Below are 14,215 nucleotides of genomic sequence, written 5' to 3' on the forward strand. Positions count from 1 at the left end.
CAAGGTTTTTGTTCTTGACCATTTAATTTTAGTGCACCTCTGGCCTTGTATGGATGATTCTATTTTTAATTCGAAAACATAAATAAATGGAATAGCTATTAAGGTTGTTAACAATAATCTCGAAAACTTTCACTGTGTTAACTAATGCTGTCCCAATTGCTGAGGAGTTAATGAACTCTTCCAATTTTGGCACTGATAAACTCAGTGTCATGGTTTTCACTAAAGCTTGCACTTTCTGGGTATGATGCTATGTTGCATTCATGATTTTCACACAGATTTTACAATTATGAGTGAGACCTTTTCAATATACAAAGCAATAAGGTCTCCAAAATGATCAGAAAACTGTAGGTAGCTTTTTATTTCCCACAAATGCCTTCCCTGTCTCTTCAGTAGAAATTTCTTCTTACCAGATGCATCCTTTAGTTACTGAGCTGCACAGTTCAAAATGTAGTTCTCTTCATACTATATTAATCATGGAAATTTTGAGCTAAAATGTCCACTGAACACAGAGTATTTGTTTACAAAATGTTTTGAGTGGATGTTACTTTTGCATTCAGCAGCAGGCTGAAAGAAGAACACAGGCGGACTCCTAAAGAGAACTTGTCAGTAAAGTCAGGAAACAGGTTATCAACACTTAGCCTGTTCTTATTGTGTCCCTTATCATAATTGACAGTTTGACGTAAAACTGGGTCACATGATTGCCAGGGAGGTATGTAAATGGCTAAGAGGTCACCTTTCACATAAGCTTGCTGGAAAGGAAACACATTTAAAGGAAGTTTCAGTCAGAACAATGACAATATGCAAATGTTAAGTTTTATGGTCTCTTCTCAACTAACAGAAGCTATAGCAGTCTCCTATTACACTTTCCAAATTACAATTCTTCTTTCACTAGCTATCACAGAAACTTGAAATGGATGTTAGTCTTAGCCATCCTTTACATACAAGGCTACAAAATCTGCTTAAATACTAACCCCTAAAAATCATTCATACTGTGATTAAAGATTGAGCTGTTGGGCTGTGGGTTTTTAATGTATGTGTGATTTGCATACTTAAAACACTGCAGGATGGTTGTGCTTGCAAGGTGCTGTTTAAACTGTGAAGACAGCTATAGTAAAATCTAGCACTTGGGTAGAACTTCACATCAGTATGTCTCACAGCTCTGGAAAGTGTAAAACAAAATCAATTTCCTGGCATTCTACAGAAGAGAAGCATTCAGTCTTCTTTGATTGTCTCCAGGCCTGTGTCCACTTCCAAGCTGGTATTCCCTTCCTGTAAAATGTCTGAGGTGAATGAGGGAGTTGCACTGCCTCCCAGGAGAGATGCATGCAGTGCTTTGTGCTCTCAGCTGCTTCATGAGTGCAGCACTGGGGGTGTATCATAGGAATAAGGGCAGAGCCTAGGATCCAGGACTAGGAAGATGCCTGGACTACCTGTGAGGATTCCTCATCTTCTGCAAGGCTGGGCATCCATTTCCGCTCCATAATATAGACTCATCCTCTTTCTCTTGTAGTTAAATAAGAGATAAATAAGAAAATCACTGATAATGTTTTGAGGATGGAAGATGTTATGGTAGTGAGGTTTTTGTGGCTTGCTTTGCTAAAAATCCACAGAACTGTGGACTGAAGGTCAAGTCTGTTCAGCAGCCTTCTAGGGAAGACTTTTCACCATGTCACATGTCAAGTCAGGTAATTTATTTTTCATTCATAACATACATTTGAGAAAATTCGTAATGTTTTCAGCAGTTATTAGATATCTCCTGGGGACCATTTCTTATGACTCTCTACTGAGGAATGTAAGTTTTCTCAATTAGTTTCCTGCCTCTCCTCTTCACATATCTTGCAGAGAAATACTTTTAGGGTGGCTTATAGTGGGTAAGAATGATTTTGCCTTCTCCACTCCAGCTAACACTGTAGCATGGTTTTAGAGGTACCTAAGTTACTCCGAGGAGAACTACACAGAAAGCTTTCAGTATTACTCCAGATGATATATAGCACTTGAAATACTGTAGTAAAGTGCCTTATGTCCTTCCAAAGCTTGGTATTCATGTCATGTCTATGCACCCAAGCTTTTTCTTTTGGGCTACGTGGACATCCTCCCAGGGCAGCCTCCCACTGCTGCTGAGATCAGACTTTTTCCATCAAAAGGAGTCCAGAGTTACGGAATTCTATTAAATTCTAAAGTATTTTTACCCAGAAGCCACTCAACATATGCAAAGGATGCAGATGCAGACTTTGGAAGCGGTATTTCTAAATCTTAGACATGCAGACATCTTTCAATAGGGGTGACTTGGGAGAGGAAGTTTTACATGAGGGAGAGTTTAAAAAAATAAAAATTCCGGGCAGGTTAATTTTTAAAGACAATGGGGCATCTATGTGAGCCAGCTGAGGAATGTGGAACAGCAGTTTTTTACATTGGAAGGTGTATTTCAGTACAACTAATGCAGCCCTGGGCTTGTCACAGAGCCAGCTGTCATGCAAACCTGCACCTCTCCACGGTGTTTGTACTGCAAGCATGGTGCAGTGAACACAGTACTAACTGTGAGTCTCATGGAGCATGAACCTTCTTATAAATGTGCACGTACATGCTTACAGATTAGGTATGAAATGCACATGTTGCATTATTTTCTTTGCAGTGTTTGGCTGTATGTGGTTCGAGGTACATGTGACTGTATATAATAAGCAGCATGCCATTACTAACATTTATGAAATATGTTTCAAAAACTTTGTGGTGCTTTCTTAATGATAAATTTAACACATAAACTGTATGTGTGGAAGGTTTTCACACAGACTGTGGGAAGAATACAGTGAAATAGTGCAGAAGCTAATTTACTAAAATGCAATATATCAGTCTCTTGCTCTTTTCCCCAAATGGCAAATGCAATTAAGTTCTATATAACAAGCTAAGTGCTTGCCAGATTTTTGAGTTATAACTAAGTGAATATAATAATTTGGTAATGCTAAGTTTGTGATTTTAGTATATTTTTAATGGTTCTAATCCGCCACAGGTTGTTTATGCATAGATTTTATATTTTGTGAAGAAGTAAAAGAGGGGGATGGGTGGGAGGGTTTAACCTTTCAGTCTTTTGTTTCAGCTGCAAGTGAGTTTTTATAGCTAAGTTAAGAAGCTCTAAAATATGCATTTGTAGTGAAGATGATGACATCCTTAAGGATAATAGCAGAAATATGTCTACTGTACATTGAATAACTGGGCTGACATATTTTGTTTTCATTATTAAAATCAAGTTCAGGATCCCATTTTGTATAGTGACTAAATCAAATGTTTACTTACCCATTTCTTTAAACATGTTTAATATATTATTCACAGTTACCTCTAGCAAACTTTTAAACTGCATGTTTCCTTTTCTGGTTAATTTCATGTGGTTTAGTCATGCTTTTAATGGCCTTTAGAAGGTCCCTTGGAGTTCTTTAGATAACAAACAAGAAACAATCCCTATGAAAACATCAAAGACTAACATTTCCATTTCTCAGACCTTAACAGCAGGAAGCTTATTAGTCTAACAGCCAGACAGGGTCAGGTTTGCAATATTGTCTTGTCCTCAGCATTTGTATTTTCCAGGAAAAGACTGCAATAAATTGTGCTCCTGTGAAAACAGTTTATTGTAGTTTGTTTGCTGTAGCCTGTGCTATCTCAAGAATGTGAACATGGACAGAGAAAACTAAAATGCATTGAATGCAATTAAACTTGGCAAGATTATCTTCAGAGTGTCTAATAATATATTATAGTACAGCAATTTATATAAACATGACTATACAGAGAATAAAACATATATTTTCTTCAGAAACCAGATAAGTTCACTTTCTTAAGCTTAAAAATAAGCAGCATATATTTTCAATAAATCTGCTAACACTATTGGGCAGCTGTTAAATAAACAGAGCTGCTGAGGGTTGCTTGAACAGTCTGTGAAGGCAGAACTGATGATTTGAGGATCTGGGAAGAATTTGTTTCAGCTAATATTTAGTACATTTGTCTTTATATTAAAATGCAATAAAGTATTTTAAATTCTACTTTTCTGAGTCTGAACACGATTAGATTATTTTGTCACCTCTTGCTAAGTGATACCACTTTCAGTAACACTTGATTAATAAACTTCAGTTACAAAATATCTTTACTCTTCTTAAATGGTTAGATAACAACATAGAATTTGTTTAATTTTGGCAAATTTTCTATAAATTGCATGTCTTCTATATTTACCAAAAGCATGCTAGAAGATATTGATTATATTTTACCATACTAAATACACATTATATAGAGCACTGCTTAAAAAGACAGCATAATTATTTCCTTTCTTAAAGTATCTCACTATTGATTATTAACATTTCCTTTTATTCCAGCTCAGTTTGTAATCTAATAATGGCTAATTGTTATGTGCTACACACAAGTTACTCTTTTATGCTTTATTAATAGAGGATCATATTAAAGTGGCATTATATTAAACAAGTCTATAGGCATTTATCTCTCAAAATAAGTTATTTTTCTTTGTTTTGTTTTTTAAAGTTACTTATTGGGAAAGTAAGACTTTTGCCATGTACAGTACTAGTTTGCATGTATTCATTTAAGTACTAAAAACTGTAGTATGCTCGATCCATATCTGACTGCTAGGTTTCAATTGACAGCTGAGAATTTGTGACTGGACCATGAATCAAAACGGCAGGCATTTATACCCCAGTGCCAGTGAGGATACATTGGGAATTACTTGGCAAAGGTAACATTTTAATTATTTCCACCCCTACACTGCCTCTAAAAAGTTGCATAGAGCGGCAATATCTGTTTTAGTGGGCCTCCAGAGTATATGTGACAGCATTATGATAAAAATATGTGTGTAACATTTCTCCTAAACACATTCAGGTTATCTTTCATGCAAGCTGACTTTAGATGATCCCTTAATGTGACACCTGAAATAATGTCATTTGCTGTCCTATGCAAAGGGTTTGCGAGTTGAAGGAAATGCTGATCTTAGGCTTTAAAAATGTCTTTGCTCTCATTTTTTTGGGACCTGATTGTTAAGAGAAAGAAAACTGTGCTTTTAGAGGTGTAGATGAGTATAATAATAAATGGCTGAGGTGGTGGTTGGTTTTGGGTGAAGAATAACTATATTATTCATAGAGACATTTCTTACCAATTGGCTGGTGTAGTTTTAGGTCACTAACATATACCTGAAGGTAAGATATAAACTATTTTATTTTTCAACTGGATAACAGAAAAGTTAGGAATGATTTACATAAGAAGTTTCTTTTTCTATGAGCCCACCCTGTTCTCCCCCCAAAAAATAAACCAAACAATAAACTTTATCAACCTTTGATATATTATTAATTTATTAGATTTTACATCTCTTGGTATATAGTGGACTGGCAGAAGATGTTTATCTAAATAGGCATATAAACTAATCAACATAATTTTGATACATCAGTTTTCATCTTTTTCATGTACAGGATTATCTGTGGCACTCAATGAGGGTTTTCCATGTAAAGGTTGTAGGTTGGGAGCCTATCAGATGAAGTATTAGCCACTCACTCATTAAATAATTTAAAATATTTTTTAGAAATTTATGTGTACATGAAAATATATGTACTTCTGAATAGACAGTGTTAGTATGTGTGTGAGTGTAATTTATATGTACTATAAACAAAATGCCTTCTGATGCATTGTGCTGATGGTACTATGGATTGCTAGAAGTTTTGGGAGTTTTGAGTATCAACTTGGAAAAGAAATTACTGAATTTAAAAACTAGTGCTGTTTACAAATCTGGAGTTTAATTTCTCCTGTATTTGGTTGTTTGGTTTTTTTTCTTCAATTTATATGAAGCAATATTTTAAATCTGGAAGAATTGTGGCGGTAAAATAAGACCTTGTCATTTCTTTCCTTATATATTAGAGAGTACAATGGAAAATTAGCTAATGGATTCACCTCATCTCCTCAAGGGCTGTGATTCACATTACAAATCCCCATCACACAGTAATTGCTATAGTTTTCAATGTACTGCCAGGAGTGAATCGAAACTAAGCTTTTATAGCACAGAGGGGGTGATTTATTCTCCCACTACAAAGTCACATTTTTCAGGGCATTGACAGGCATTAGAAAATTACATCACAACAACCTAGCTAGGAGCATCCTCACACAGTTTTAATCAGTCGTCACTCGAGCCCCCCTTAAAGCAATGCCAGTTACACTGATAGAAGCACTGTCCTAGAGTTTGGTGAATTCTGTTTTTCAGTACCATCATACAGCACCCTGGGCATAAATTGTGAAAAGAAAGGAAAAGTGGAGGAAAACATTTCTATGTGATGATCCAGGAAACTTTGGTGGTGATTGAAAGCCTTCTCCATGATCCATTTCCTGTTACAGACCACACTGCTTTGCAGATCACTCCCAGAATGCTGCCTGCCACTGTGGCCCTGCCAACAAACACAAGCACTGCCAGAAGAGCTTGGGCACAAAACCTGCTGTGGGCATTTTTTTTGAGGCCTAGGCTATGCCACTTTCTCTTGGATTATGCACAGCCTAGAAGGACAAGGAAGCAAACAGTTCCGCCTAAGCAGATGGCTTTTAGTTGTTGGGTTTTTAAAGATGACATTCTTCAAATCCCACAGAGATAAGGACCCAAGAAGAGAAATTATATCTGCACAGGTTAAGGGGTAGTGAGTCTTCTAACATTAAAGCCAACATTAGAAAACAAGAATATATTTCAAAAGTAATTGTCACATGTGGGCAAAGAAATATATCCCAATCCAAACAAGTTGTTGCAACTCCAAATGGTTCGATAAATGCTTGATTATGTGATTTCTTTAGATCTTCAGAGCTCAGTTTGATTGTACTCAATCTCACCTTTTACATCAGACTTTTGTGGTTAAGAATTCTGATTTTCAGAAGGGTTATTGACCTCAGGCAGGTGAAAATGTTGGCAGTCCCTCAGTGTTAGCTGCTCTGTCTCTACAGATACCAGGTAGCAGATATGGGCAGGTTGAAACCTTTGTCATCAGGCATTGTTGGTGAACCACACCTTGGAAGTTTGGAAAAGGTGACTGACAAAAAATTTTCTGTTATTTCTGTGTGTCTTTGTCTTACTAATAGTTGCCTATCCCACCTCGTGGTAGGTAAAATGCATAGATTTCAAATTTCTTCTTTTTTGTTTTATTTCCTTAGAAAATTATGTGTCTGTTGGCATCTAAATATTCAGGTATAAAACAGTAGTGGTCTATATGCAAAGACTGAACTTTGCAGAAAAGAGAATATGAGTAATACTAAACAAAAAAGGACCAAAAAGCCACAAAAACTTAGATCACTGATACCCCCTTTTCTAAAAAACCAGAAGTCTTGCAGTGAAAAGTGATAACAAAAAATAAATAGTCTGCATAGCTGAGTTAAACATTCTAGTATCTTTAAAAGAAATATTTATATTAAACATTCAGTAAGCATCCTAAAAAACCCAAAATAAAATGGAAAAAAACCCTATCCCAGTTATTTGGTGAAGTATTTAGAAGTAGTAATTTTTACTTTGCTCCTCATACCAAACCATCTACAGCTTTTATTTGGATTGGTTTGATTTTTTCATTGCTTACTTAGAACATTTAGGGTACATATTCTGTTGTTATATGACTTTTTATATTTATTCAAAATGTATTTTTTTGTGTCTGCTGAAATTTGAACACCATTTAAACACATCAATAGAAATAAACTTTCCAATACTTTTATGATCATTTAGGTAATTTTTTGGTGTACTTGTGAAGAAGATATTCAAAACCATTAAAAAACCCCAAATCCTTATTTTTTTGATAATGGCAGTTCTTTTTTCCTAGAGACAGAAGGCGAGGAAAAGCTGTGAAAATCTGTAAGGCTCATTTAGAAAAATACAGTCTCAGTCACTATGTGAGGGCAAGACTGTATGCAAAAAGTACATTTAAGAAAAAAGTGAGAGTGACAAAAATGGGGGTGTGTGTGTGAGGCTGATAGCATGAGTTTGATCCTAAATCTAAGCCACTCATTACACCACTGATGGTATTTCCAGTATAAATACTCATAAAAGCTGGCATGATGGGTCTCTCCTAGACTGTGTGGAATTTTTGCAAGTCTTCCACAGACTGTTAGCAACTTTGCATTGCCAAAGTATACGCTTCAATTCAGCTATCAACAAATGTATTTTTATTTATATTAATTCTTTTAACAATCGTTCTGCATTAACTGTTTAACATTACCTTTACCCTATCCAGGCAAATGGCCTAGGCTAGAATTTCATGCTTTCATTCTGTTATCTTGACACATCAGCATAGTACAACAGCTGGCTCATTCCTGGAGATGCTGAGGGGAGCACTGTTCTCAGAGTGCTGAATTTCTTTCTCAGCTGTAGCTGTGGGGTATTCAGCATTCCAAGCATCATTCCTCTCCCTCCCACTCCCCACCCTCCCCACACCACTGTGTATTTATGCTAACAGTGCTGATAAGGCAATCAAATGGGGAAATCTGATTTATCAGAGAGAGAAGTCAAAGGGGAATTGAGAATGGGTGCATATTGCTTTTGCCTTACAATATCTTGTTCACGATTTGTATTGAGAAAGCATATAGCTAAAATTACACAGCCAGCAGCATGTCTGTGGAAACACATTTTGGCAAACACAGACACCTGTTAGAGCAGTAGTTCATACACTGTGACCTGTGTCCCTCCCTCATTCCTCTCCCCAGCAATGGTTTGGAATAAAAGTAGCATTTCATGACAATTCAAGAACAAAAAGCCTAAAGTTTCCTGAGTGCAAAAATATTCATAGAGAGAAAATCAAATGATTTCTTATCTTTATAAATTTAAGTAACTAATTCTAATAGTTATGCACAACTCTGTAATGCATAATGATGTACAAAACATTGTTTCCTCCCCATCCAGGCAAGGATCTTCCTAAGAAACACTTCCTAAGAACACTTCCTAAGAAATTAGTTGTATTCAAGCCAGACTTGCATGCTGCCATCTCACAGGAAATGGGTCAGCAATCCATTAAGATGCCATTAGATAATCTAATTTGGAACTTAATCTCTAAATTAACCATGCTCCATACTTGAGGCATACTTGAGAGAAAGAAAAAAAGTTTATGTTTGAATCGATAGGGGAGCCGAAGCGTGAAGAAGGCTGTTTGTTTTTTCTGTAGCTGTGGTCACGTCTCAAGCCGTCTGGTAACCAGGAGAAACCAGACATGATGTAATTCCAGATTGAACTTGAACTTCAGGGACTTAGAATGGGGGAACAATGGACCATAGGAATCAATAATGTCCATTTTCCACATGATTATGTTTGGAGCTTTAAGTTAAACTTTATGGGAGAAGCAACAAGAACTGCAGTGTGACCAAAATGAATGAGTTGATCTAGAAGAAAGATGCTAAAATAAAGAAAACAGCTTCAGTAATAATTTCTGAGCAGCACTGCAGATTCCAGCAGAATTAGAAAAGTTCTTGCTCTGCAGTGAACTGGTTGCCTGTTCTGAGATCTCTTTGTTCTCTTAGGTGGGACAAACTTAATCTTATGTTTCCTGTCAGATGATTTTTGGCAGCTGCTAGGGAAGGAGGAGCATATTATTGAGAATTCCCAAGTGTAAACTTTATATTTAACCCCTTGGTTACTCCAGCTTTCTACTTCCTTATCACGTTACCTCCAATTGTTTCTTTTGAATCAGTAGAACTGATTTGTTTGGGGTTTATTTTGTTTGTTTGTTTGGTACAATTAGGATCATCTGTATTATTATTTAGTCATGCTAATTTGATAAACTTGTAGTTACATTTTTTTAAAATGTTAAGGTAAAAATTCTAATGGTTTGAAATTAAAATAGTCATATTTGGGAAAAGAAAAATGTAGTGCAGGTGTGTAAAGTTGAGAGTCAGTTTTTCATGGGCACCCCAGTGGACTCTGGTAGCCACGCACAAGTTCTCCGTGGTTTGTCTTGACTTGGTCAGAGCCTCCTCTGTGCAAGTGCATGTTTGAAATCTGCTGTTAGTCCTGTTCCTGCACCAAATTCTTGTACATGAATGGTCCAAAGCACAGCATGGAAATGCACGATTTCTCTGGGCACTCCCTCTGTTGTGGGTATTCTTTGTAAGTAATGGGTTCTGTAGCCTCTTCCTGACCTTTGTGTACCTTTTTGTGTTTCACTGCCACAAAAAGAAGTTTGCAGGGAATAGAATAAATAGTATTCTTATAGATTTTCCTTTTCCCTCCCATGGGCATAAATCTTTAACTCCTCTGTCTGCTAGATGGGTGATATGTGCCTGCTAAACTGCAGAAGTCATCCTAAACTAACCTGAGATACTTCACACATCTCTTGAAACAAGTACTCAACTTGGAGGTGAAATTTGGAAGCTATTTACCTATGGATGCTAGTTCATAATGGTAACAGAAGTACTCCTTTAAGTGGATGTTGGAAGGGTGGTTATTCTTTTGGCAGAAATGCAGAAGTGGAAATTTAACCAGGACACTGAGAGTAGCAAAATTGCATTTCCAAAATTCTTACGATCCAAATAATTTTAAATGGTAAAACTCCCTGTATTTACGTGGGCAAACACTTACTAGAGAGAAGTTCCTTGCTTGGTGGTTTACTACTGTCATTTCACTCAATATTGATTGAAAGGTATTTCTACCTTTTCCAACCAAGGCCTGACTTTGCAGGCTCTCCTCTACCTTCTGTAAGCTAGTGAGTTCATGTATATTATAGTAAAGCTGCAAGAAGGAAATACTGCTTTAGATGTACTTTCTGAATGGTAAAATAGTCTTACACACTTCTGAAACTGCAAAAGAAGGAAGGTAATAACTGATGGAAAATAAGAATATGAAAGACCTCCACATTTATTCAGGTCAGATTAGATTTATTTTTTATTGCATTTAGTTAATTGTTTAACATTATTATGGTCTTTATGTTATTATAACCTCCAAAGTGGACTGTATATACATATAATATAAGCACTACTTGTGGTCCATTCCAGTAATATTTTAATCAGAGGTTCTTGAAACAGAAATTATTATCTTTAAGAGGAAATCATGGCAGAAATCTTGATTGAATTAACATCTGGAAACTGTAATGGAAAGTATAATGGAGAATGTTAACCCTGTAGTATGCTTGCAGAATTTTCCTTTGCTGTTTTATTGCATTTGAACAGATAAATACATTATACTTCCTGTAGATAGAGAGGGAACTGTTGACTGTATAATGTATTTGATAGTCTAGCTGTGGTGACGAGAAAACTGCTAGCAGTAGTGAAATCACTTAAAAGTGTGATGCTTCAGGAAGGTGGTCCTGCAACAAAGATGGATCTGAATCTCACAACAGATTCTTATGGTGCTTCTCACGTAATTTTCTTCAAAACTTAGCCTTGAGCAGTTTTTAAGGTCTCACTTCATGTTTCAGTGGAAAGGCATTTATATTATAACTTCTGTCAGCAAATGGATAACAGATTTCCTCAGGAGTAGTAAACGGGAGTGTGGGGTAGACCTGCTTTATTCCACTCATATACAAAGATTTCTTATCTGAGGAAGCAGCCATGTGGGCATCCTGTTAACTTCTACAAGTACAACCACCTTGTCTGTGTTCTGGGCAATGGAAAGAACTTTGGCTTCCCTGGTTGAGGCACTTAGTGGACAAAGGCAGAGTGTTGCCTCTTGGTTTTGTGAAACCAAGTGCTGAATTTTAACTCACAGCAACTGCTGGATGGTATGGTGAAGGGAAAAGTGTTCCTCCATTTCCTGCTCATGTGGGCACCTAGACAGAGGTTGCTTTGCAGCCTGAAGTATCTGTCACTCCTGCTAGGATGTTCTGCAAAAAAAAACAGTGGATGGTTTCCGTGGCAGAAGCTAAGCTCTGCAATACTCAGAGAGGTCCTTTCTGAGTAGGCTGGAGAAGGCTAACAGGAAGACCTTGCTCTCCTGGGCAGTTAGCCTTGCTTGGCTTCATACTGCGGGAAGTGCTGGGCAGCTACAAAGCAGAGTGTGGCTCATAGGACAGATGAAAGCCCAACTAAATTTGCCATAAATGTAAAGGGGGTGGTGGGAATATTGGATAGGCAGCCATATGCATGTAGCTTAGCAGAGCTTGTGTTGTGTGTTTGGTTATTCACAGTTGTGTCACAGCTTGGAAGCTCTTGTTCTTGGAGCTCTGTGCTGTGACTAGGGCTGTTTTCCTCAATAGCTTTCATTCAGTTTTCTTCCTTTGTCTTCAGTAAGCCCCTGATGGTGGTACCTGGACTGGGGTGGCCCAAGATAGAGTTGCATCCACCTGCAGTATGATAATGTTATTTTCTAAACTACTACCAGAACTCATCAAGCCTTGAAAAGAATGTCTTAGGAAATGCCAGCAAACAGAGGGAATGGGCCAGTGCAGCCAGACTCTGCCCAGTGTGTGTGCTTAGACCAGGACTTCAACCACCTCCAAGGTGGGGAAGAGGTGGCTGTTCCAGTCCTGCAGGCAGACAGTGTGTGGCTGTCTTGGTCCCCCCAGGTGCTCTGCTGCCTGTGCAACATCTCTGGCAGAAGGCTTGGTGTGAGCTTTGAGACAAGGGGCTTTGAAACTCCTGTGGGATATGCACAGTGTTAACATGGGTGATGTATTACTCCCTCAGGATTCATAAGTAGTACTGACAAATTTCTTGCAGTCTGCATTTTTGTCATGGTCATAATACAAGGTGGGAGGCTTGAAATGTTTAAATAAACACCTATATTGAACTGTTAGGTCATATGGCAACAATGGTCATATTAGGAACTTGCTACAACTTATTTTTATTGAGCAGTTTCCATAAAAATCAAGATCTCTGTCTTGGATTTGAAGTATCGGATAAAAACTTTGTTGCAAATACTAATTTGCTTTTAGTCAGAACTGACTTGTTTCCTTCACCCATTGTAGTCACTAGAGGGCTGGCAACTTTAAAACAACGCAAAAAGTCAAAACTGTATTTATCCAATCATTGAAATGCACTATAAATCTTCAGAAAGATAACCTGGAGCCTGTGTGTTTAGCCTTTGCCACAGAAATTTTTTAAATAGAGTGTTGACCTCAAACAAAATTTATAATCTTTGAGTTAGTGCTCTATCTTTTTGAAGCCACTAAACGCTGTAAATCCCATGTAACAGGACGGCAAAGAACTGTGCATTGTAAAACATATATTCAGACAGATCCCAAGCAAACAAATCTGACTGGGTCTTTATTTTTTACTACTAGTTCTTATTTTTATAAATCCACATACTTGGAGGCAATTTGCTTTGTGTCCATTATTTCAGCATTTACTTCTTAACATCACTGAAATCCAAAGAGGAAGGAACAAAAAATGCATTTTAAAACAAATTGTGAAGGAAGATGAAGAATAAGTTGAAACAATTAAGCCACTTAAATGAAATTCTGGTATTGAATTTTTATTTTCTTTTTGGAACATATTCTTTTCATTATATCATCTTGGAAAAATCTTTCATGCATAACAAGGTTTAAGTTTTTTGTGAGTGCTTCAAGATTTGTGGTCTAACTGTGATTTTTAAATTTCAAAAAGGTTTTTATTTTCCTTCAATAGCAGATTTTTTTTGTAATAGTCAATAGAATTAAAACAACAAAAAAAATTAAACATATTAGCTGATCTTAAATTTTTGAAAACAGCAATTTTAAAAAAAGATTTTCTGAAAAGTTAAGACTCTGCAGATTTTTAGGTGTTCTTCTAGAATACACCCAACTGAAGTAAAAAAAAACCAGCCTTATTGAAAAGTATTTATACTTCAGACATTGAAAGCATTAAGATATTAGTATTTATTGTATTTTCTTCATGAAATAAGATTAGTCCTTCTCCTTTGGGAATATGGTCTTTATTGAGACAAGCAGGTCAAGAACTATTTCCACTTTTTTGTGTGTGTAAAACATAGCACCTGAAATTAATTGCTAGGAGTTAAAATAATAAATTAGCAAGTTTAGTGAGGTAAGTATTTTCAAACAGAAGTAAATTACAGAAGCTGTTTGTATTTTTTTACTGTGAAAGATCTGAGAAACTTGTCCCCTGGTATTCACAAAATAAGTTGACCACTTTTCAGCGACTGAAATGATCATAAAAGCTGCCAAATGAAATGTAATTATGTCATGAACATTGGAAATAGATTAAAAAGGTCAATTTTCCTCTTTACACCTGATGCCATAAAAGCACATCTGCCTGTCCAGGGAGAGAGCTGTGAAGAAATGGGCCAAAAGATATAGAAGGAAGA

The 14,215-nt window shown here is 36.6% G+C and overlaps 1 protein-coding gene across 10 annotated transcripts in view; it reads left to right on the plus strand.

Moving 5' to 3' along the window:
- Positions 1-14,215, plus strand: part of NFIB (nuclear factor I B) — a 170,712-nt gene that overhangs the window by 148,694 nt on the left and 7,803 nt on the right. For 7 of the 10 annotated variants that reach the window (XM_071424980.1, XM_071424982.1, XM_071424988.1 and 4 more), the window contains one exon: positions 4,635-4,723. The exons of the other annotated variants lie outside the window; for them this stretch is intronic. In XM_071424980.1, coding sequence (XP_071281081.1) covers positions 4,635-4,723 — 89 coding nt within the window. The remainder of the gene's footprint in view (positions 1-4,634; positions 4,724-14,215) is intronic. 10 annotated transcript variants of the gene reach the window in all.

Source organism: Agelaius tricolor, unplaced genomic scaffold (assembly GCF_023055355.1).
Source record: "Agelaius tricolor isolate 1412-34295 unplaced genomic scaffold, bAgeTri1.0.p SCAF_4, whole genome shotgun sequence".
In the NCBI taxonomy this organism is placed as follows: Eukaryota; Metazoa; Chordata; class Aves; order Passeriformes; family Icteridae; genus Agelaius; species Agelaius tricolor.